The sequence below is a fragment of the Engraulis encrasicolus genome, chromosome 13 (genome assembly GCF_034702125.1).
Source record: "Engraulis encrasicolus isolate BLACKSEA-1 chromosome 13, IST_EnEncr_1.0, whole genome shotgun sequence".
NCBI lineage: Eukaryota > Metazoa > Chordata > Actinopteri > Clupeiformes > Engraulidae > Engraulis > Engraulis encrasicolus.
This window is the reverse complement of record NC_085869.1, coordinates 14,875,544-14,899,751: the sequence shown is the minus strand read 5'-3', so window position 1 is coordinate 14,899,751 and position 24,208 is coordinate 14,875,544. Positions and strand designations below refer to the sequence as shown.

The window sequence follows — 24,208 nt, the reverse complement described above, 5'->3', positions numbered from 1 at the left end:
ACAAGTGGAGCATTTTCTGAAAGTCAGGAATGTGTGACTTAAGAAGGATGAATGATAAGAATGAAGTAGAATCATTCAGACAAAATTACACATTTTATGTGGGAAAAGACACATCACTGTTTTTTACGACACTGTCAGTGTTTCAAACAACTCAAAAGGGTTGTTGGACAAAATATATTGCACTTGGAAGATTCAGACAGACAACACTATGAAAACCATTTGCTGTTTGTACAATTGTCATGATGTAGCGGTCATCAGTTGCTCTTACAACATGTCCCTGCTACTAATTAACATAAAACAAAGAAAAGAAAGAAGGAAAGAAAGAACGACAGAAAGGAAGACAGAAAGTGAAAGAAAGAAAGAGATAAAGAAAGACATTAACAGTAACGAAAATCTCTTTTTCTTTCCCTTTTCCAGACTCCCAACGGCAACTGGGGCAAGACAGTGTTTGAGTACAGGACACAGAAAACGGCGAGACTTCCAATTGTGGACGTGGCCCCTGTGGATATTGGTGGCCCCGAGCAGGAGTTTGGCATTGACATTGGGCCGGTGTGCTTCTTGTAATAAATAAATCATCAACAGGAGAGGGGGATGTATCGAAGAGAAAAAACCCTGAGACTCTTGAACTCATTGCTGACGCGCTCAGCCTTGTACATACCGTACAACGGACTACTCTTGACCCCTGGTGCAAAATATTTATTATCCCCTTATCCATTAATCTGCTAAAACAAACCAAAATGACCTAAACAGCGGTAGTTTCAAACCCATAAATGATGTTCTTGTCCTGTCCAGGTCAAACCTCATTGCGATCGGTACCACCATATACTACGTACGTATGGTAATTGTGAAATTGATCTTAAAAATAAAACTCACACATGAATGTTTTATTTCAAATAATTTGGAGACAAGTGTTTTTATTCACTCCTTACCTGCTGTTGATCAACCACGTGTTCCTCATTTGACCTTGACCTTTGACCTTACCAGAATCGATGGACATCACTAGTTTCCCTTTTCAAATGATACTCATTTGCTTGTTTTATTTCTTATTTTTTTGTTTCGTTGTGCATTTTTTAAAAAGTTTACTTTTTTACGACAAAAGAAATGGTGCTAAAAATGGAAACATGTTTTTTTTTAATTATTTCTTAGAGAAAAGAATGTTTTAATAATAAAAAAAAATCTGCCACTTGTAACCATTTAAATACCTTCACTCTGTAACAACAACGGTATCCAACTGAGAATTAAAGATGAGACAGTTGATTTGTATCGATGTAAGCTACCTCGTCTCTATGTACTGGGATTGACTGATTGATTGAGACGTTTTCCACACAGTTGCAGGGAGAGCTTCCAGTACTCGTGTAGAACAGGGTTGTGGACAATGAAATAAAGATCATACAATCACAGATGGCCCAGCTGAATCACTGCCTCAAGGGAGAGGTGTGTTTGGGTGACCTTATATCGGACATATTTACATGCTTATCGGGCAAGGTATTTGCTACTGGGATGTGTTTATATTCTTGTGCATGTTGCTAGGCTCCTTTTATTTGGCTTTACTTGCAGTACCTTCTAACCATCTTTTCCTCCCTACAACAACCTTTCCGCCATTTCAAAAGGACGGCAGTAATGCCAAAACCTTCATGTATTTTTCCTTGCTATGCAACATATTAAACACATTGCTTATCTCAGATCTTTTTTTGTGAAATCAATTGAGATTATTTAATCTAGGTTTTTTTTCACAATATCATGACTTAGATGATTTAAATCGAGGGGCTATTTTCTTAAAACCAAATCATGATTATCATACATATAATTTATTCTTCATACGCCATAAATGTTTTGTATGTGGATAGCTGTTGGAACTTTTTATGAACCTGTGCAATATATGTTAGTGCTAGGAAGATGTGATTTTTTTTTCAGTTGTAAAACTGTAATGCAATGTATACCTCTATACTGGCGAGGACCTGGCATTGTCTGACCAAGTGTTCTGTACCATAATTTATTTCAGCTAGATGTCCAGTTAGAATGCTTTTGATTAGCCTATCTTTTAGATTATTAACCACAGATAATCAACTTGAAAACGCATGACTAAAAAACAGGTATGCCTGATGATCAACTGTACTTTGTAACTGGACGACCGAGAACAACCTAAGCAAATGCCAAGAGCCTAAAGAAGCGCCATGGAAATGCACTTTTTGCTGGAAAGACATGATGGACTGCTACTGCCACTGACCATAATAGATGTCATTGGCTACTACACATGCATCCTACCCAGCCAGGCATCCTGCTCCTGCATCTTGGCAACGAGGCACCACGGCAACAGAAGGTCGCAGCATCCAGGCAACCCTTTATTCAGCATGTGGCATCTCATCAGCTTTATCTGTCTGCAGGGCTACCACCCAAGCTAGCTAGAAACATGACACTGAGAGTACAGTAGCTGCATTTGCTGTGTAGTAGCTAATTAGTGTAGATAGTGTTTGTAAAAAATAATCTTTGAAAAAACTTTTATAAGAAAGTCCATTATTAAACAAAATCTGTGATATGTTTACATTCAAAGTTGATTGAAGACTGAAATGTTCAACTTTAGTATCCTTTCACATGTAAATATGATCTAGAATGTCCCACAACTTAGGGGCTAAATAAGATATTTAGATGGAGAGTGTGCAATTTACATTGGATCCATGTAGAAACACAGCCACTCATTCATGTGTCTCCATTACTACAACCTGACCTTAATAAATATTAAAATTGAAAAATAGTGTTTGATTTTTTGTTGATATATTGTGAAGTAATGCTCACGACTCAAGCAAATGAAATGAGACCACGTTGATGAAGCAGTGAGACATAGCAGAAGGGATGTTCACAGAACAAAGAAAAATAAGCATTGTATTTACTAAAAGTCGAAATACTGACAGCGAAATTAATTCAGAAACATCAGTAGTGCACCATGTGATGTAATATTTAATGACTACTGGGGCAGATTTAAAAATACTGCATACAAGTTAAATGTAAACATATAGGTGTTAACATGAAAATATACTGAAAGGCTTTCAAAAGTGCTTCTTTGTGCAAGAGGATACTACAACATGGTAAGAAATGAATTTCTGCTGAGGGCTTAATGAGAAAAACATGGTTAAATGGTCTGTTAAAAAAATCTAATGTAAATGAAACCATTTTACACATCAAAATGTTAAAGCATACAGAATATGTTAAACTCCAGTTTTACAACTCAACAGTTAGCCAATTATATATCACATTTGAACACAAACGGGAGAATATTGCTCTCATCTCCCCAAAATAAATGTGTGAACTTGACAATGTTTGTTCCCTAAATCAACACAATTAATCGTAGACAGTAGAGCAATCGGCCTGTCATGTAACAGTCACAACTCGAGAATTGTTTTTTTTTTTTACAACTCTTTTGACACTTGTGTCAGTACAATATTCATGTCTTAGCAAAAAAACAAACAAACAAACAAAAAACATCAAAATGGCATCTGTAAACTGAAGTTTCTCTCCGGGTGTGAAACATCTTGCCTACAGTGCAGTATGAACTAGGTATATTTACTTTTTGCGTCCGCTTTGATCTTGACTTGCCAGATGCATATACATAGTTCCACACAGCTCCAATACTGCAGGGGTGTAGAGGTGAAACTATATTCATCTGGTGAGAGTCACGTTACCTTCAATCCCAAAATCTATCCTCTGAAGATTTTTTATTTCCCTCCCAAGATTGATAATTGCCTCTCTGTTTAAAGCATTTTTGGGGGCTTTTTGGCCTTTATTATTACAGGACAGTGTGAGAGAGAGATGGGGCAGGGCCGGGAAGTGACCCCGGCCGGACTCTGTGGGGTCCCCATGGGCAATGTAAGCCCAAATGCGGGGGGCTTAGCGCGCTGCGCCACAGCGCCCCCCAATTGCATCTCTGTTCATCACTGACGAAAACTACAGCACATCAGTTCACAATCCTGAAGGTTCAGTTCAAAATGCCGAAATGAATGAGGATCAGGAAAACCAGTTTAAAATATTTGTTTTTGTGTCATTGCAGCTACTTGGCTTGAAATATTTTCAGAACGTACTGTAGATACTATGTGCAACACTGGCACTGATACTGTATGTGTACTGGCTTCATATGCAGATATCATGGATTATCATTGAGATATGGTGAAGATATAGAAGTACCATTAATGTGTGTTTATTATTAAGTCTTCAGTATTTCAGACCTGTCTATGTGTTCTTTGAAGTGGTGCCAGGATTTAGTTTTTTTCATTTCTGGAATGTAACAACAATCCAAGCAACGACAGTATTTAGGATATGGAAATAGGTTGCACTATTTCAAAGTGCCGCTAGTTGTCTGTATTAGTTAGCCCATTATATTGCAAGTGACAAAGTAGTTTACAAATGTTATTGAAATTCACATTTTACAGTGGTTGCGTGGTTTTGCTGTGCAGCAACAGCTGTCCTTGTTTGTAAAGTACAGCCTGGCAAGCGTTTTGAACAAGTGGACATGGTATTGACACAAGTATGAAAATTATTGTAAAAAGCTGTCATGTTCGGTGAACTTGAATATAAGAACTGACTTGCAGCCCCCCCAAAAACACATTTTTGGATTTACCCCCTCCCTTCAGTTCCCCTGTAGCACATTTACAGATGTTAGAGCAGACATTTCCTAACTACAGAGGAGCAGCCGTGAATGGAAACTGTGGCTAGTGCCCCCATGGGGGAGTTTAAGAGTATTGTTTTTGAAGACCTAACAACTTCACATGTGTTACATTGCATTCGCGGACCACCATGGAGTTGCATGGTTACCAAACAATGCTTTGAGATACAAGTAGGCCAGGGATGGGCAACTGGAGGCCCGGGGGCCACATGCGGCCCGCCTCCTGACTCAGTGCGGCCCGTAGATAAAACAGTAGGCCTAATTGAGAAAATAATGACCATATATAGTTTAAAACAACTACTGAATCAATCTGTTGTAATTATACTCTTGGCCCCTGGAGTATTGAGTACAGAGTATTCTATTCCTTCCAAACAATATGGGCAGTCAGTGAGCAACCAACTGCACCTCCAACTTGTGTGAATTGGAGTCAAATCAGTGGTCATGTGGCCCACCGATGGTGGCTATCAAAAAACCTGGCCCTCCTCATCATAAAAGTTGCCCATCCCTGAAGTAGGCTCATAATACTGAAAATGCATGTGTACAATTACAGAGTTCTGAGAAATGACTACCAAGACAGAGAACATAATCAAGGCATGAAATGTGATCAAATGATGTTGACATCATTTTGTGGCATGATGCTTAGATATTAAGCGTTTTGATACAACATGTACTGTTGGACATACTATTTACATCCTTCATTGCCTGTACAAGGGGGTGTCAAAACTACTCTATATATTTGTATTTTTTTTATTAATTGTTACAAAAATAGTGTTTTAACTTATCAGACTTAAAATGTAGACTTCACCGCAATTCTCCTTTTTTGAATACGTTTCTTTTTGTGTAAACCAAATTCTAATGCAAAGACATACAAATCCCAAGGTGTGAACATTTGACATCTTGACCGAAGACTCCACTCCATGTTGGCACTTGTTTAATAGGAAGAGGAAACAGTATTTCACAAAAAAAGAGTCCTCTTGGTATCAGCAGCAGCCATCAAGGGGGTCTAGCGAAAAGACTGTGCCCTCTAGGGTCAGTCCCATTTTGAACCCCTCCTGAAATGGAAAGAACACAAAAAACATGATGAATAAAAACATTGGTATTTCCAAAACAAAAAAAAGTCATATATGGTTAATTGATAAAGGAATAAAGTTATCAATGCTGATAAAGATGTCATATCGTGTATGAATTGTATGACTGCGAGGCCATCTGGTTTTTAAAAACTGTATTTGCATAATACTGCCACAATGTGGTGATTTTTGTCAGTGCTTATGATGATTCATTAGGGTTTCTTCTGTTGTGTTCCTAATACTGGCTATAGTGCACATATGGGAATTTAATTCTTTTAGAGAGTTTAGGAAAAATGATCTGACCTAGCCAACCAAAATAAAACGTTATGAAAGTTAGGGTCAGATACAAACCATCTCTGGCGCTGGCAGTGGAAGCAGAGGCGAGAGGAAAGTTAGTAAAGAGAAAAGGTTACTAGGATACAAACATGAAAAGGGAACAAACAGCTGCGCTGAAGACATACAATTCTTGTGAGTCAGTATTATTAAAATGATCATCATAATTAGATAATAGAAAGAATGCTCACTTTTCCCACATTTTTAGTATAACAACATGATTTAGGTACTGTCTTATGTAGGCTACTTATTCATGTTTTACTACAGTTTTTCTAAATGCTAAAGCTAATTGTTTGTAACTTAGCAGTTTTTTTTCTCTTAACAGGAATATGGTAGGCTATGGTTGGTTATAAGTTTATGTATCTGTGTGAAGAGCTCCGCAAAAGCAGCCAAAGTTACAAACAATTTAGCAAATAAAGCAAACTAAGAAAAAGCCCTGTTTAAAAAAAGAGCCAAGCAAATGTTTAATTCTGGTTAGTAGACCATATCAGTGCGACTAACACATGCGTTGTCAAACAAAAAAGACTGCTTCATCAAGTAATTCCGCTGCCAAATCACATTGAGCGTTAACAGCATTTCCCTCCCCTTCTGGCTAGCCCAGCCACCATGAGGCAAGCATATCACCAGGGGTGCTGCCAGAAATCTTGGGCCCCATGAAAGATTCGAATTTTGGGCCGCCTTAAGGGCCCCTCTCAATGCTTGGGCCCCCGTAGCCCCTTAATGCACGCCGTACCTCCTGTGGCACGCTGTAATGGACATTGAAAGGTAACTACTATAGTGCTACACTACTATGACAGTGCACGGGGCCTTTAGTAATACATTACGACTTAGTCATAGCCATTCTGGTAACAGATCATTTATAATGCCATGCCTTAAGGGGTTAAGGGCTCCTATCAGTGCTTGCGCCCTTAGAATCTGTACCACTTTCCCCCCCCTAGCGCCCCCCCTGCATATCACTATCATCTCCCATCTCCTGGGTCTGCCAATGCACCAAGTAGCAGCCACTCTCAGAATTACCCAGACGGCCGGCCGGCAGCATCGGAGTTTGGCAGCGAGATTACCTGACGGAGCTCCAGAGAGGTAGGCTACGGTAGGCAGACAGGCGTGCCAACCAGGCGGCCAAGCCAAGCAAGCAGGGCCAGGAGACGGATGGATGGAGATGAGGACGACAGGAGAGGGAAGAGGGGAACAGAGAGAGAGAGAGAGAGAGAGAGAGAGAGAGAGAGAGAGAGAGAGAGAGAGAGAGAGAGAGAGAGAGAGAGAGAGAGAAGTGTGTGTGTGTGCGTGCGTGCGGGTGGGTGCACACCTGTGTATCTACGCATGTGTGTGTGTGCGTGTATGTACTTATGTGTCTGCAATTATGGGAGTTTAATATGTGACTGTGTGTGTGTAACTGTGTGGATTACTGTAAAGTGCATTATGTGTGATTCTATGCATATACATGTTTCTGTCTGTAGCTGCATCTGTATCTGTGCGTATGTCTGCATGTATTTGTGTGTGTATGGGCGTGTCTGTATGTGTACGTATCTGTAGAGAGAGAGAGAGAGAGAGAGAGAGAGAGAGAGAGAGAGAGAGAGAGAGAGAGAGAGAGACCGAGAGAGACAGTGAGACGGAGAGAGAGAGATGGATGGAGAGAGAGATGGAGAGAGAGAGAGAGAGAGAGAGAGAGAGAGAGAGAGAGAGAGAGAGAGAAAAAGAGAGAGAGATAGAGAAAGAGAGAGAGAGAGAGAGAGAGAGAGAGAGAGACAGACAGGCAGACGGGAGGGCGTTAGCCAGCGAGAGAAGAAGCATTGCATCCGCCTTGGCCCTTCAGGGTGTTAGCCAGATAGAGAGGGGAAGCGTCCACCTTGGCCGGTCAGCGTGCGTGCCTACCGTCTGCTGCCACCGCTGCCCACCACAGGCCAGGCATGCGCGCGCGGGCGCGGCCACGGCCACGTGCTACTAATTCACAGACATGCAGTCACCTGCATCTCGTCCAGCTTGGACTGGATGTCCGGCGGGAAGTTGGCATCCGCCCCGCAGATGAACGGGTCGAAGGGTTCAGCGCCAAAAAGGTCTTTGCCTGCAGGAGGGGGACGGACAGAGAGGGAGAGAGAGAGAGAGAGAGAGAGAGAGAGAGAGAGAGAGAGACAGAGACAGAGAGATAGAGAGAGCATAATGGTGAGAAAGAAAGCAAGAGAGATAGAGAGAGAGAGAGAGAGCATAAGGGTGAGAAATAAAGCAAGAGAGAGAGATAGAGAGAGAGAGAGAGAGAGAGAGAGAGAGAGACAGGGGTGTTAAGAGCTCTGTGTCTACTGCTGCCCTGCTGCTCAGTGTGACACAGTGCAGGTGTTGTGTTGGGCGATAGCTGGGAGCTGGTCTAAGTGGAACATCTATCCATTTCTTTTCTCATTTCTGGAGATTTTGCCAAAGTGTGTCTGGGAATATGGCCCTCAGGCGCCTCAGGTTTGGAGAGACACATTTATTATACACGTGTGCATGAACACACACACACACACAAACAAGCACCTGCAGACAAAGACAGAACAAGAGACAGACAACAGCACACACACACACGTGCCTGCCCGCACACACATGTGCACACGCACCCGCACACGCACACACACATGCACACGCACACGCTAAATAATCCAGAAAGCAGCCTGTCTTGGCACTAGCACATGTCCACCTGTTGTTCCATTAACTCAATGAATCTGAGACGTAATAAAAAACAAAATCCCTCTTCGTTATCTCCGTCCAGAAGCAATTGTGCCTGGACAAACCAAACGACATGCTGTGTGTGGTTTAGGCTGAACGCTGAGCAGTGCCACGGATAAGTGTAGCCGACGACTTCCTAAATGAGTTACAAACCACCCGTCGCTCTCAATAACCAAGCATTTGTTCTGGGTTTAAACAGCACAGTCAGAGGAGGATCTGGCGAGATGCGCCAGACAGACACTCCATTCCTGATTCCCAGCTGTGCCTGGACTGGAGGCAAAGCTTTGAGTCGGCCTTGAGAGTCAGGGATGCTGACAGCTGTGGTCAGGCCCGGGACAAAATCAACGATAAGGCCCCCCTACCCAATACATATAATGTAGTGAGGACCCACATCTGGGCCCCCTCTCTCCCTGGGCCCGATACAACATACCCCCCCCCTGTCGGCGGGCCGTGAGAGTGATAAACAAGAGCGCCAGACAGCTAGAATGACAGACAGCCAGGCAAATAAAATCACCCATCTCTCTTGTCAAGATTTGCAGGTGTTACTTCAAGCATTAATATTATACACAATATATGCTCATTCTTGCCAAGTTTGAAATGAATATGGAAAAAAGTATGCCTTTGTGTCTTGTCTTGTGTTATGCAAAATGTATGAATGATGCTAATTAGATTCTTCAGACACATCAGTGAGACACAACACAATAGCTACGTACCTACACATTAAATAAAAGTAGTGTTAATTGGACCAAATCACTCTAGAATATGTTAAATCAACTCTCTGTGTTGAAATAATACAGAATTAAGAAAAAATGTACAGTGAGTGTGTGCAGTGCTCCAACGCTACATCACTGGTTCAGGAATGTGCTCACTGCTGTATACCCAAAAGCTCAAACTGTGACCATTAATTATGATTACTACACTACACGAGTGCCATGTGTTCAGGGCATCCTGTGCCTCTCGATCTGTGCAGAAGAGGAGAAGAGAGAAGGAGGAGAGACGAGGTGGGGCATGCTGTGGCGCAGCACCTGGCAGATAATGCCACCTGTTCAAATGGGTTCACCAGCCAGCCAGGCTTCAGAGGAGTATATGTGTGCACATCCCACCCATTGGCTCAGGTGCAGGACAATAAAATCAATAATCCAGGTAAAAATGAATAAAGTCCGCAACACTGCTTGTCTTCTGTGAAATTTAATAGCTTGCCTGATGAAGACCTGAAGGTCGAAATGTTGCGTTCTTGCTATTAAATTTCAGAGACGACAAGCAGTGTTGCTGACTTTTTTCATTTGTACCTGGATTACCAGCCAGGCTCCAATCTGATCGTTTCCTAACCCTATCCCTTCTCTCTCCCGCTTCTTTCCTGACTGAGTTATAGGGAGAGCGAGCGAGGCTCTTGCCCCTGGGCCAGCAGGTCCCTTCTGTTTTAGTGTTGAGGGCCCTATCTTGACCTTTGCTGACCATATGGGGGGCCCTATCCGTGTTTTGCTCTGGGGCCCTGTGTGTAATTGTTCCGCCACTGTTGTTCTGTCCCATCCAACGTAATCCCAAAAGCAAAAGCGTCAAAAGTAAAAGTAGAAGCAAATTCATGGTGTAGCCCCTTAATGCGCGCCGTACCTCCTGTGGCACGCTGTAATAGTCATTGAAATGTAACTACCATAGCACTACAATACTATGACACAACACATGCCTTTTAGTAATGCACCACGACTTGGTCATTACCATACCATACAACAAATGTATAAAGCCACGTCTTAAGGGGATAAGTACAACATTAGCACTATTGTATGCAAGTGTACACGTTAGCTGTTACACCAGTTATTCCACTGAAACTAATGAGGCAGTTTTCAGTTGCTACTGAAAAAGTAAAAAAAAGAAAGAAAGAAAAACCAGCACAAATTTGATCCAACCAGCACAGAATACGCTCATAGTCTACAGTAACTGTCCAGATCAATTTCCAGATAAATTACTCAGTGAAGTCAGCTGTGCTAAGGAAAGTCTCAAGGTTTGTGTTTTGTAAGTTCTACTTTTACGTTTGACATCTCTGCCACAAAAGCCCATGAAAACATTACAAAAAAGAAATCCCACCCTTACCAGCACATTCATCCATGGCTGATGTGCCCTTGAGCAAGGCACTTAACCCCACATTGCTCCAGGGCCTATATCCAATACCTTGTACATAAAATAACTGTAAGTCGCTTTGGATAAAAGCATCAGCTAAATGTAATGTAAAGTAATGTCATAAAAAGAAGTGTGTGAGGTTGTGGCTTACGTGGGTCTCCTGGTTGTGCGGGCGGTGCCGGAGGTGGTGTTCCTCCATTGCTGGCCGGTAATGGGACGAGCGGCTCCACGGGAGAGAAGGGGATCATGTCGAAGATGTCTGTGGATGTCTGCGGCTTGGCGGAGACACTGCCGGCCTGTGGGGCGATGCCATTAGGCAAGGTCAGGGAGGAAACAAAAACAGCTAGCGCAACCAGAAACAGCTAGCGCAACAAGACAACGTTCCAACAAAGCAAGGCAAAACAAGGAGATGTGCTCACGTCAGCTATGTGTAGTCAAAGTAGCTGACTCTTGGAGCTCACACATATTTCTTAGTGGGCAGTGTTACCTGACAACATTGTACAAACTCGACGAAATTCAACGCACAAACAAGGTTCAATGATTAAACAAAACCAAAAAAACATGTTTAAATTGATTAAAATAGGACATGGTAGTTGCATGCAGTCGGGCAGACTCAAAGGACACACTCGATTAATGAATGCAAAATGACATGATACTAAAAGGAACCAAAAGAAAAGTAAATGACAGTTGCAATTAGAAATGCGAAAGATGGCAGGACAGACGCAAAGCATGCAATGTGAAACAAGCAGTTTTCTGTTATCTCAGAGTGCATGATACTGCCCAGTCAGCAAGACAAGGCAACACAGTCTCATCCCAAATTGTCAGTTCTGCCGACTTTTGACCGGAAGGCAATTTTTTACGTCAAAGGTATGCCCCTGCCGTCAAAATTGACGTTTGACTCAAAAGCAAGGGGAAGCAAAGCAAAGGTCTAGGTCTAGACGACCTCATCAACATGTGACATGACAGGTCTGCCCTTGGCGTCAAAAGTTGCAGCCTGGTCAAATACCATCAAACATTGACGTCATGGGTGTGAGACTGGATAGGACGAGAAGGACAAGAGAGGAATGAAAAGGAAAGGTGTTTTTACACGCGGCCGCGGGATACTGAATCCGTTGGGCGGCTTTGGCAGCGCGGGCTTGTGGGGCGGAGGCGTGAGGAGGCCCGTGGAGAAGTTGGACTCGGGCGAGCTCATAGGCGTGAGAGTGACAGAGGAGATTTCGAGACACGAGAAGGAGGTGAGGTTATGACACCAGAAGAGCGAGGACGGCCTCTGACGCATGTACGCCTCATTGGCCGCGTTTAAATGCAGCAGCTGCGGAGAGAAATGGCAGACAACGGAGAAGAGAGAGAGAGAGAGAAAGAAAGAAAGAGGGAAGCTATTGAGCACCTCAGAAACTAGCAAAGCTACAGCAACAGCAGAGCTACAGCAGAGTGTACCAGCGAGAGAGAGAGAGACAGAGAGAGCGAGAGAGAGAGAGAGAGAGAGAGAGAGAGAGAGAGAGAGAGAGAGAGAGAGAGAGAGAGAGAACAAGGGAGATGCAAGAGTGTTGAAAAGAGAGCAAGATTAAACTTTAGGAAACTCATTCTGGAATTCTATTGAGCTCTGCAAGACACTGGCATCACTGCAGCACTGCAGTGCAAGAGAGTAGGAGGAAGAAGTGCAAAAGAGATGTAAAGAAAGAAAGAAAGATATCACATTTGGTAGCTAATATTTAAACTCTACTGAGCTCAGTGAACACAGACAACTTTATTGAGCTACAGCGTAAGAAGGGGAGGGGGTGCAAGAAAGATAGAAAAAAAGATTGAAAAGATTTTTCGAATATTTTTGGGGTTTCATATAAAGCACTGTGGGATGATGGTTTCTCTCTTACTGGTGACAATTTGGGACCCGTCATCTGCTCCTCTAAGTTCTGAAGCTGCTTCTTCAATTCTGAATTTTCCGTTTCCAGTTCTTGGATCTGTGTAGCACAATCAAACACGGACACTTACCTATGGGCCTCAAGTGGAGATGCTAATGTCATATTTCTTTTTTGCAACCATTTTATATTTTATGTTTAAATACAGGGAAAACAAATGGCATCAACCTATTTTGATTACCATCCCAACCCCAACCCCCATATCCCAAACCAACCCTGACTAAAACATACTCTCAGTTACCCTCACATCAAAACCGTCCACATTGTCAGAAAACAGCCATACCAAAACCAAATGAAAACAAAATAGATGAAGGAAAAAAACAGCAAAAATATAGCCTATAAAACTAATTTAATTTTTCTGACAGCTGGATGAGAAAACTCTTACTCTCTTTTGTAGGGATCCAATCTGTTTCCGCGTCTCTACATCTTTTCCTCCTGACTCCAGAAACTTTTTATAGGCCAAGTCAAAGGCCTGACCGATTGTTAGAGTGATCTCTTCCGCCTGCAAAACAAGATCAGTGAAACTGTAAATGCACTGTGACTATGAGAACTGCATCCAATGCGTGTATAATCTCGAACTCTGTTTTAACATGCAAGTAGAATTTTGAAATAAGCACAGCATGGCAGTAAACAACATTAACAATAAGTTGGTTTATTGTGTGCTGAATGTAGCTTACACATTTTTCACTGTCAAACACGTAGCAGAGATGTTTATTTGACTCTGAGTCTTTGCAGATGAATGTAAATATCCTTTTGTCCGTTTTATCGTCAGCACAGAAGGATATCCTGTGCAACTGACAATTGTGCAGTACATCCTGCAAAAGAAGACGCAAAAATATTACACGGCATCAGAATATGAAAACATTCTGAAAACAAGTCTTTTTTTCTTGTTGACACAAATGTCAGTATGTTCAGTCAGTGCTGATGCTGTACCTTTGACTTAGGATCTAATATCTTCACGCCGTAAATCGATATTTGCAATTCAACCTTTGGAATCTTCTGACCCTCTGATTTCTTGATGTGCCTTTGAAACTGGTGAGAAAACAACAGAAGTGGTCAGGCAGTGATGCTGTATTGTACATAGATAACTATCTTGTATGTTTATTTAACATGTTTATTTAGATTTTTTGTGAGTGTGAATGTATGCAACATGATACCCTACCAGGACCTTGTGTGTGTGTGTGTGTGTGGGGGGGGGGGGGGGGGGGGGGGGGGGGGGGGGGGGGGGGGGGGGGGCAATGTGTGTGAGAGAGAGAGCATGTGTGTATGTGAGATAATGTGTGGCGGTAGTACTCAAGATATATTTTTATTTTTACTGTAATGTTCAATTATGTGTATAATGTCTTGTGTATGTTTTGTATTTGTGTATTTATGTAAGCTGACAGACACCTTAATTTCCTTCGGGATTAATAAAAGTACTCTACTCTACTCTACTCTCATCCTGTGGGACAAGACCTGTGCAGAATTGGATTCCTTTCCTCACGATTCCCCTTCAAGCTGAACTAAACAGGTACATCAACAACAACAAGACCATCTCTCTCTCTCTCTCTCTCTCTCTCTCTCTCTCTCTCTCTCTCTCTCTCTCTCTCTCTCTCTCTCTCTCTCTCTCTCTCTCTCTCTCTCTCTCTCTCTCTCTCTCTCTCTCTCTCCTTTCACCCTCTCTCACTCCCTTACACCTTCTCTGTCTCTCTGTCTCTCTCTCTCTCTGGAATGTTTGTTGAGTTAGCCAAGTTCAACCAAAGGTGCCAAATCCTCTTAGAGCGGCTGGGCTTGAAGTGCCACAGCGGGGTACTGAGGGAAGTGGGCAGAGAGGAGGAGGATGCAGCTTCCATAAACAGCATGAGCATCTCTCTCTCTCTCTCTCTCTCTCTCTCTCTCTCTCTCTCTCTCTCTCTCTCTCTCTCTCTCTCTCTCTCTCTCTCTCTCTCTCTCCCCTGTGAGTCGAGTGGCCAGAGAGATGGGAGGATGCAGCTTCCATAAACATATGATGACCAACCATCTCTCTCTCTCTCTCTCTCTCTCTCTCTCTCTCTCTCTCTCTCTCTCTCTCTCTCTCTCTCTCTCTCTCTCTCTCTCATGAGTGGGATGGGCAGAGAGATGGGAGGCTCACATGATGAAGGAGCCAAAGGGCTCAGCAGATGGAGGCGGGCTAGTTGAGGGGCCTGTGTGTGACACTAATCTATGGGGGAAATATCTACAGCCGGCCACACAAGCGGCAGCAGATGGGGAGGATGATATAAAATAATGACGGGCATTAGCCTGTGTTGACTACACTGACCTGCACTTTGTAATTTGATTACATATTTAACACAATATGTAAAGCTTCCACAAATAATAAACAGAGGAACATGAGGAAGTGTTGTTGTGACTGATAGAGAATAATGACATCAAGGGTGTTCGTTTTTCATTCCGGCTGTTGCCGAGGAGTATTATATTAAACAACCCCATCTGCTTGCAGGCAAGTTAAACCAACTTTATAACTAGTCTATAGTCCTGTGTGACACCACTTCATGATGGGTATGCTGAACTACAAAAATTACTAACTTTTATAAACACACACGCACACACGCACGCACGCCTGCACGCATGCACGCATGCACACACACAGTCGGTGGATGTGAATTGAATGTGTAATGACTGTATGTATTATTAGGCTTGCTAGGAATTCTAGACCCATTCGGAAGAGAAATGGAATATGACGAAAAATAGTAGGCTATTGGAAATAATGTGAAATATTACCTTCAGTTTTCTCACTGCATCTTTTACAATTTCTGTGCCTTTAGGTTGTTCAACTTCTGTGTTGCCAAGAAACTATAAGGAAATACAGAAACATACAGAATAAAGATTAGCCTAACTGTGTGCTACAGGAAGATTGACTCATGCCAAACAGCATGAATGAAATATGCAGCATGAATGAAATACGCCAAAACATAATTTATGTACATTATACAACATTGTATTCAAAATGCTACCAATATGCAATAGATCAACACATATGTTTAAGTCCAAGAGGATATTCATCAAAGTCTAAGAATGGCCATGAAACTTCTCTAAATTCTCTTGAGAGGCTCGTCCTTCACTTCCTGAAAGCTGAATTCTCATGAGAATAAAGAAGACAGTAGTGAGAGTCATGCACTACCGTCTGCCTCCAACAGATGGCACTATAAACCTTTGTCATTCCACCACATGGACAAGTGCATATGCTCTGCCAAACGTCTCTCTCTTCTTCCTGTCTTGTTTTACTTCATTTGTAAATAGCACTCCAAGCCCTTACTCTGACAATACACAACACACACGGTTTAGAATTTCTGTGTGTGGATTTCATGTTAATCTCTATGTACGTGGGTATGAAAGTTCCTGCACGGGCAAAGTGTATGGAGAGACTTTTTGAAATTGAACATGACACGGTGCTTGTATACAAACAACAACAACAACAACAACAACAACAAATATAAAGTCATTCTCTGAATTTCCAACCAGCAGCATTGCCTGAGATCAAAGAGGGCAGGTGTGGCAGCAGAGATCAAAGTGTGCATCCTCAATGTCACTCATCTTTCCTCACGGTTTGTTTTATTGTATAGTTGGGACAGACACAGTGAGTCAGCAAGCATTGTCTGTCTTTGGACAACCTTACAACCTGACAACATCTGTGATATGAACGGATCGTGGCATGCAGCAGGTCTCAATCGTGTCATGCCTGCAGCCTTTAACTATTATTGATAACTCAGACATACTGCAGACACTGACAATAACAATGTTAGACATGGACCCATCCTTCAGCCATCTTTACCCCCATGCCCCCCCCGCCGCCTGTCTCTCTCATCGAAACGCTACGTCTCCTCTCTCTCTCTCTCTCTCTCTCTCTCTCTCTCTCTCTCTCTCTCTCTCTCTCTCTCTCTCTCTCTCTCTCTCTCTCTCGCTCTGTCTCTCTGTGTGTGTGTGTGTCTCTCTCTCTGTCTCTCTCTCTTTCTCTCTCTCTCATATCTTGCGTTTTCATGCCCCCTCAGGTTTTTCATGTCCTGACAGTGACTGGCTGCCATGCCATGGTCAAGGACGAGCTGAGAAGGGGATCGCCGAGGGAGCAGGATTGGGAGCAGGAGCAGGAGCAGGAGCAGGAGCAAGACAGGACAAGAGTGAGGGTCTGAGCAAACGAGCGAGCGAGGAGATGACAGATACACACGGTGAAGCACAGCTCCATTCCAATCAGTGCACCGCACCACGACCTGCCTGCCTGCCTGCTGCAGCTGCGGTGCCATGACAAGATTTTGTTTGCCCCCGTAAGCCCTGTCTTCTCTCATCCATCACTTAAGGTCTGCTTAGCAAGGTCCTGCTCCTCACCTCTCGGGAAAGCATTTGGGCACTCTCTCTCTCTCTTCCCCCCCCCCCCCCCCTTCTCACCTCTCGGGAAAGCATTTGGGCTCTCTCTCTCTCTCTCTCTCTCTCTCTCTCTCTCTCTGGCTGTCCTTCACTCTGTCTCTACCACTTTTTCTTTCTCTTTTCCCCTGCTGTCCGCTATTTTCTTTATTTTTGTCTCAGATGCGTAAGTAAGGGGTTGGAGATTCGTCAGTGCCAATGGTCAAATCAATCACCTTTGGCTTCCGCTTAGCAAGGTCCTGGCAGCTCCTCACCTTTCTGGCAAGTATTTTGTCTCTTTCTCCCCCCCAATCCCCTCAATCTCTGTCCCACTCTCATTCCAACTCTCTTTTTCTTTCTCCTTTTTGTCAATTTTCCTCTCTCTCTTCTTCTCTGAAGGGTACGCAAGTAAGGGTTAGGAAATTCTTAATCAACAATTCCCCATAGCCAAGTTCATTGATCTCCTATTTTTCAACGCAAGGAACTATTCCTCATTCTACTTGAAGTATTTAGTCACTTTCTTTCTCTGTCCTGAGTTCTAATCCCACCCTCTCTCTATCCAACATTCTACCTCTCTCTCTCTCTCTCTCTCTCTCTCTCTCTCTCTCTCTCTCTCTCTCTCTCTCTCTCTCTCTCTCGCTCTCTCTCTCTCTCTCTCTCTCTCTCTCTCTCTCTCTCTCTCTCTCTCTGATGTATTATGTAAATAATGGGCTGGAGATTCTTCAGTGAAAATGGACAAATGAGTACCTTCAAGCTTCCCCTTCTGCTTTGCAAGGTCATACTCCTCGCCTTTTTGGCAAGTACTTTCTGTCGCTCTCTATGTCTCTATCCCACACCCCATCCCTCTCTCTCAATCCACTCTCTCTTTTTCCAGCCCTCTTTCTCTTGCTCTCTCACTCACGAAAGACCCAATTAAAGAAGAGAGATAGTTTCAGCTTCTGTAGCCCCATAACGCATGCTGTTCCACCTGTGCAGTGCTGTAATAGTCATTGAAAAGTTACTACCATACTACTATGACATAACAAAGGGCATTTAGTATATTTCAGGGCCTATAGTACTTCCTACGACTTGGTCATTGCCATTCTGGTAACAGCAAATCTATAATAATAATGTGTCTTAAGGTTTTAAGCTTACAGTATGCTTAGCTTAAACCTACAGCAGTCTATTGTCCACCTTTAACACCAGGGTTTCCATTATATTATATACCTGTATTGTGTATCTCTTTCTCTCTGCCCCCCCCCCTTTCCCTCTCTCTCTCTCTCTCTCTCTCTCTCTCTCTCTCTCTTTTAAATTTACATTTGTTAATCTTGTGAAGCACATTGAGTTGCACCTGTGTATGAAATGCGCTATATAAATAAACTTGCCTTGCCTTGCCTTGCCTCTCTCTCTCTCTCCCTCTTTCTTTGTCTCTCTCGCTCTCTCTCTCTCTCTCTCTCTCTCTCTCTCTCTCTCTCTCTCTCTCTCTCTCTCCCTGCACCCCCCCCCTCTGTCATTCTCTTGATAGTTCCAGTCTTGGCTTAATCCTCACCTTTAACTTTCCAACTTCCTTGTTCTTCTAAGTTTACCAACTTATCTGCCAGAGCCCACATGGAGGCAGACCAGACCAGAGACCAGACCTTGATCTTTCCACACAGTAGCCGGATCACTGGGGGAAACAGTGCAGAAAACTGCACAAGCAGGAAGGGGGTGAACGAACACACAATCAAGCGAGAGATTGCCTTTTTGGACTTGTGTGCTGCATGCGGACTGCCAAAGGGAACAAGACAAAAAGAACAATTCCTGTAGTACCTCATGCTCTGTGGACAAATCCATTGGCATTGATCCGCCCATTCATGCTGTTTCTACTAGGACTCTTCAGTGTTCTCAACTTCACAATGGTGTATTGATCAGTTTTGATAATGGGGCTTTCATTTCAGAAAGAAAAACATAGGGCCTACTTGCTGTTTTTTTTTTTTTTTGCTTCACACAAAACCATATCGAAAACTTATTGAAATGACAAAAAAAGAAAAAACACCAAGCCCAGTCCTTTTCAACATACACCTCTATCACTCAAGCTAGCATGTGATGAACTTTGTTGCGGTCAATGTATTTACCAGTGGGGTCAGAACTATGCATCATAGTGAACTACAGAAGAAAGAAAAAAAGATCAGACACTAAACATGGTGAAATGACATAGACAATTCATTAATCCACAGCAAATACATTCATTTCACAGTATTCTACAGCAGTGTATAAACAGTGGCAGAACAATTGCACTCAGGGCCCCAGGGCAAAACACTTATTGGGCACCCTATATGGCCTCACAAGATCACAAGTGGGCCCTCACCACTAATGCAAGAGTGCCCTGGGCCCAGGGGCAAATGCCCTGCCCTTCCTATAGCTCCGGCCCTGTGTGTAACCAAGGACATCTGCACTAGTTCACTACTCGGGCCTCACCCTGTGACCCACCAGTCAACGCTCCAGTTGGGGCACAATAAACTTCGGCTTTTTTCGCACACCTCAGCTGGCAGGTGCGTCCGAGATGGAACCATGGGTCACTCAGCTATAGTTTAAAGAAACGTCGTTTATTAAAGAAAGAACAGCGAAATGGTCAGTGTGCGGGAGGCACAGCACAATACCATTGGGCTGAAGGTCCAGACCAATTAGATCAACACAACCGACCGATACTGTATAAGACTTTGGGAGGGAGGTTTACCTATATCTTCTACAACCAAACTCTACTATTTGGCATCCGTTACAAGTGGTTCTTCACTGGAATAGTCTTGTGGCCCACAATATCCAATGGTCATTACGTTGTGACCCAATTTTTATTGCGCCGTCGGAATCTACAAATAATTATCAGAACTATAACCCTGTATTTCATAATATAGTACATCAGCATTTGCATTGTATGCTGACATACAGCATACCTATCAACTAGTAAAGAGGAGTATTAACCATGATTTCACTCTCTCTTTGACATCATACAGTAGTCATCTATTCCATACCGCATCTTGTTTCAAATTTTGTGACCGACACTAAAAGGGTGAATTAAAGTCTGTGACTCACTACACCCAGGAACCTCCGCGACCAACATGATCTCCAAAAATTCTGTGCTCCTGGACACGGATGTTAAGGACACGAAATCCGTGTCCAGGAGCACGGATTTTGCCGAAATTCCGTGCTCCTGAACACGGAATTATTTTCCGTGATGGACACACAGAAGTTCTCTCTCTATACTCCCACAGTTCTATGTTTCAACAGTCTTGTGTTTTCTCAGGATTTTTCTCATTTCAAATTTTTTTCTCAAAAAAAACATTTCTTACTGACAGGTAAGGGTTAGGGATTGTTTTGGTCAGGGCACAACTTAAATTGCTGTAGCATTATTTTGTTTAGGATGTTTGGTATGTATTTTCCAATGACAGAGTTAACACAGTGCTGTGGGAATATAGAAAGCACTTCTGTGTGCCCATCACGGAAAACAATTCCGTGTCCAGGAGCACGGAATTTTGGCAAAATCCGTGCTCCTGGACACGGATTTCGTGTCCTTAACATCCGTGTCCAGGAGCACGGAATTTTTGGAGATCAGGCTGCCGCGACCCTTTGGGTCTTTTTTGGGTCCCAACTCACCATTTAAGAACTATGGTGCAGTTATAACACTACATTTGGCGTGGCATAATCCGCATAGGAACGACAGCAGGAAAAAGTCCTCGAGTCAGTGATTGACTGCGCCTCCTCCTGACCAGTAATAGTTATAGTGTGTACTGTGGAGTTCACAGGCCATAGTGAAGACAGGCAGAGGTCGGATGTGCTGCCGGCTCCTTCAGTGTATAACACATCAATCAGCCCAAGTTACCAAGAGCACATTAAGGCCATAAAGCTTTACGGCGGGTTATTTACATACCTTGGCATTGTAGGCAATGAAGTGTTTGGCCAGCGCCTCCGGGGTGTGCATCCATGACTTATCTGAAACATAAACAGGACAATACTGTAGGTGAGAAAAGAAGCAGCAAGCTAGACGGTCAGTTTTCACACAAAAAAAGAAAAAAAGTTTGAATTTTATACGTATGTGTTAGAGACTAATATGTGCAATTTAAAATACAGCGTTACCTATTTTTTTAATCCTTAACAATTGCAACCCCTGTGCACACAATATGTAAGTAAATATCAGTAAAATGTATTTGTCAAGCGATTTTCATAGACAAGACAGTCACAAAGACAGACACACATACACAGCATATAGTATACACTGACATGCACGGATGTGCACGCACACACATAAACACACACACAATTTTATACGTATACATGTCAATATATCTGCCTGTCCACGCAAAAGCTATGCCACTTGGTGCCGCAACCTTGCCAACATTAAGGCACAAATGATCAAAACAGTGGCATGTTCTAGATCCCTCCGAGAGTGTCTTCTTTACAAAAAAAGAGCAAGGTCTAGATAATGGTGTTCAAAAGGGGTGGTGGTGGTGGGGGGGGGGCGCGTAAAAACAAATAAGAGATAATGACAAAACATATGGTACAGATGTGGCACACTGAGAGTGGGTATTACCCTGAATAAACATAACTCTGCCTCGCACTCGCCTTGGTAGAGACGGAACTATTGAACACGGGGCCCGAGGGCAAAACACTGATAGCCCCTCCCCCCGTACGGCCTGACAAAGTCATAATAGGGCCCCCACCACCAACATCGGAGGGCCCTGGGCCCAGAGGCAAATGCCCTGCTCGTCCCTCCTCGTCTTGGGTTTACTATATAAATGAGTAAATCGGCTTTGTCTTTGGTGCCGCTGCTTCTCTGTAATAAAGATGTTGGGGTTTCGTAGAGCGTATTGTGAGTTTGTGTACAAAAGAACGAAAAAAAAAAGCAAACAAGGCTGACAGGCCATGACTTTGCTTTCAGACCTAAATCCGCAGAGAGAACTAGAGCCAGCTGTTGCTCAATGTGTTTGAGTGTGTCTGTGTGTTTTTGTTTGTGTATGTGTGTGTGTGTGTGTGTGTGTGTGTGTGTGTGTGTGTGTGTGTGTGTGTGTGTGTGTGTGTGTGTGTGTGTGTGTGTGTGTGTGTATGTGTGTGTGTGTGTGTCTGTGTGTGTGTGTGTGCGTGTGTGTGTGTATGTTTCCGTGCGTACATGCATGTGTTTGACTGTGTGTGTGTGTGTGTGTGTGTGTGTGTGTGTGTGTGTGTGTGTGTGTGTGTGTGTGTGTGTGTGTGTGTGTGTGTGTGTGTGTGTGTGTGTGTGTGTGTGTGTGTCTGTGTGTCTATGTTTCCGTGCGTGCATGTGTGCAACTCTGTGTGTGTATGTTTCCGTGCGTGCGAGTGTGTGTGTAACTGTGTGCGTGTGTGTTTGTCAGAGAGAACATTACACAAGGCATCAGTGCACATTCACCCAAACAGCGAAGAGGAAGGAATACACTCCACATACAGACAGGCAAAGTCTTGTACACTGTCAAAAAAAGTTCCAGCAGCAACCAACTTAAAAAATATATTTGTGCGGAAGACAAACAAAAGTATTAAGGCAATGTCCTGGTTGCTTGGCCCTTTTTCAGAATCGCATTACTTTGCATTATTCATGTTACTGAAAAAAATATGGTAAGAAAAATAGAGCAACTTAAAACAAAATGAAAAAACACCCATGCAACAACATTGCTTTTATTTTTGTTACGTCGGTTCAAATCAGCACTTTTGACAGTGCGAGTCACATCCCCGAGCAAACAAGCCAATTCTACTCGACAAACATTAAAAATGGCCACAGAGACACATTATAGGGAACAAAAAACAGAGCAGAGAAAAATGATGACATTGAAGTGAAAGGGGAAGAAACACAGATACATCCTCTGGGCTGCTACACACAGGCTGAGCAACAGGTGAGCCTGCAGTATCACGATAACTTAGCTCAGTAGCATTATCATAAAACTCTTAGTGGTGAGGTGTTTCTTTTAGTCTCGGCCACTCTGACAAGCGCTTCATCAAGCCCCAGCAGTTCTGCTTGCGGTGCTCGACCCGACCGGAGCAAGGCAACAGCACAGCAGGAGTGCAGGGGAGTACACCAGGAAGTGATGATTCAACACTTACAGGGTCAAACAACATAACACTTGGAGTGTTGCTCCTACCTCCTCTTCCTAAGGGTTGAAATGACACAGCTAAAATATACTGTGCACAGTAGGAAGGCAGTGTAGACCGAACAGAGCAGGGCAGAGCCAGGGAGGGATCATGACTCCACGGGCCCCTGGGCCAGACAGCTAGAAAGCCCCCCCCAATTTAGGATTTTAGACCAGATGTTAGAGATTGAACTTATATTTTTCCAGGTTCAGGGGAACTCCAAGACTTAAAAAAAAAAAAATCTGCTGCTAAAAGTGTGATTTTAACACAATATGAGAATGGAAATATAGAGGCTTGCCCTGCCGTGCGGCTGACCCGGGTTCGATTCCCGGCCCGGATCCTTTGCCAGCCCTTCCCCGTCTCTCTCTCCCCACTCGCTTCCTGTCACCACCTTCACTGTCCTATCATAAAGAAAGTCAAAAAGACCAAAAAAAAAGAGAAAATATAGAGGCTTGGGCTTCAGGACCCCCATGACTCTTAGGCCCCCTGGGGCCTGGGCCCGGTAAGCCCGTGCAGTGATCCATCCTCGGGAAGGGCAGGGCAGGCAGGGGAGCCACAGCTGGATGGATGGCGATGCGGGGGGTGTAAATCCCACAAAGGAGCTCATGAAAAGAGCCATACACCACTACAGCCATGGGAATGAATCTCCACAGCAGGGGGCAAAAGGAGATGCTGCTGCTGCTGCCCCCATCCCACAACCCTCTGCAGCCTCTCCTATGGCTACACCTGCGCTATGTACTGTATGCACACAAATCTACACAGACATGAGTGATTCTACGATTCCCCTACGCTTTTGGCAAAAGCAAAATGTCAATTATCAGTATTTTTTTTCAACTAAATGACCTAGATGTTTACATAGTGTATATATTTAAGTTTCCAAACAAACAAATTGCCAAGCTTAATCTTAAATCATTTGATAAATACTCTAATGAAAGCGAACATTTGCTTAATTATTTTGTCAACAGTGTTATGGACAAATACTA

General features: G+C 43.4%; 2 protein-coding genes across 4 annotated transcripts in view; one reads left to right on the top strand and one right to left on the bottom strand.

The window, feature by feature from the left end:
• Positions 1-1,682, top strand: part of col5a2a (collagen, type V, alpha 2a) — a 56,134-nt gene extending 54,452 nt beyond the window's left edge. The window contains exon 54 of the mRNA XM_063213220.1: positions 418-1,682. Within this exon, the coding sequence (XP_063069290.1) occupies positions 418-564 (147 nt within the window). The 3' untranslated portion in view covers positions 565-1,682. The remainder of the gene's footprint in view (positions 1-417) is intronic.
• A 3,886-nt stretch (positions 1,683-5,568) lies between these two features.
• Positions 5,569-24,208, bottom strand: part of gulp1a (GULP PTB domain containing engulfment adaptor 1a) — a 108,447-nt gene continuing 89,807 nt past the window's right edge. For 2 of the 3 annotated variants that reach the window (XM_063213235.1, XM_063213234.1), the window contains 9 exons: positions 21,019-21,080; positions 15,522-15,593; positions 13,716-13,814; positions 13,460-13,597; positions 13,168-13,284; positions 12,738-12,824; positions 11,018-11,162; positions 8,019-8,116; positions 5,569-5,706 (listed from right to left, as the gene is read on the bottom strand). In XM_063213235.1, the coding sequence (XP_063069305.1) occupies positions 5,635-5,706; positions 8,019-8,116; positions 11,018-11,162; positions 12,738-12,824; positions 13,168-13,284; positions 13,460-13,597; positions 13,716-13,814; positions 15,522-15,593; positions 21,019-21,080 (890 nt within the window). In that variant the 3' untranslated portion in view covers positions 5,569-5,634. Of the gene's footprint in view, positions 5,707-8,018; positions 8,117-11,017; positions 11,163-11,953; positions 12,179-12,737; positions 12,825-13,167; positions 13,285-13,459; positions 13,598-13,715; positions 13,815-15,521; positions 15,594-21,018; positions 21,081-24,208 lie in introns of all 3 variants that reach the window. The other variant, XM_063213236.1, reaches the window with a different exon arrangement.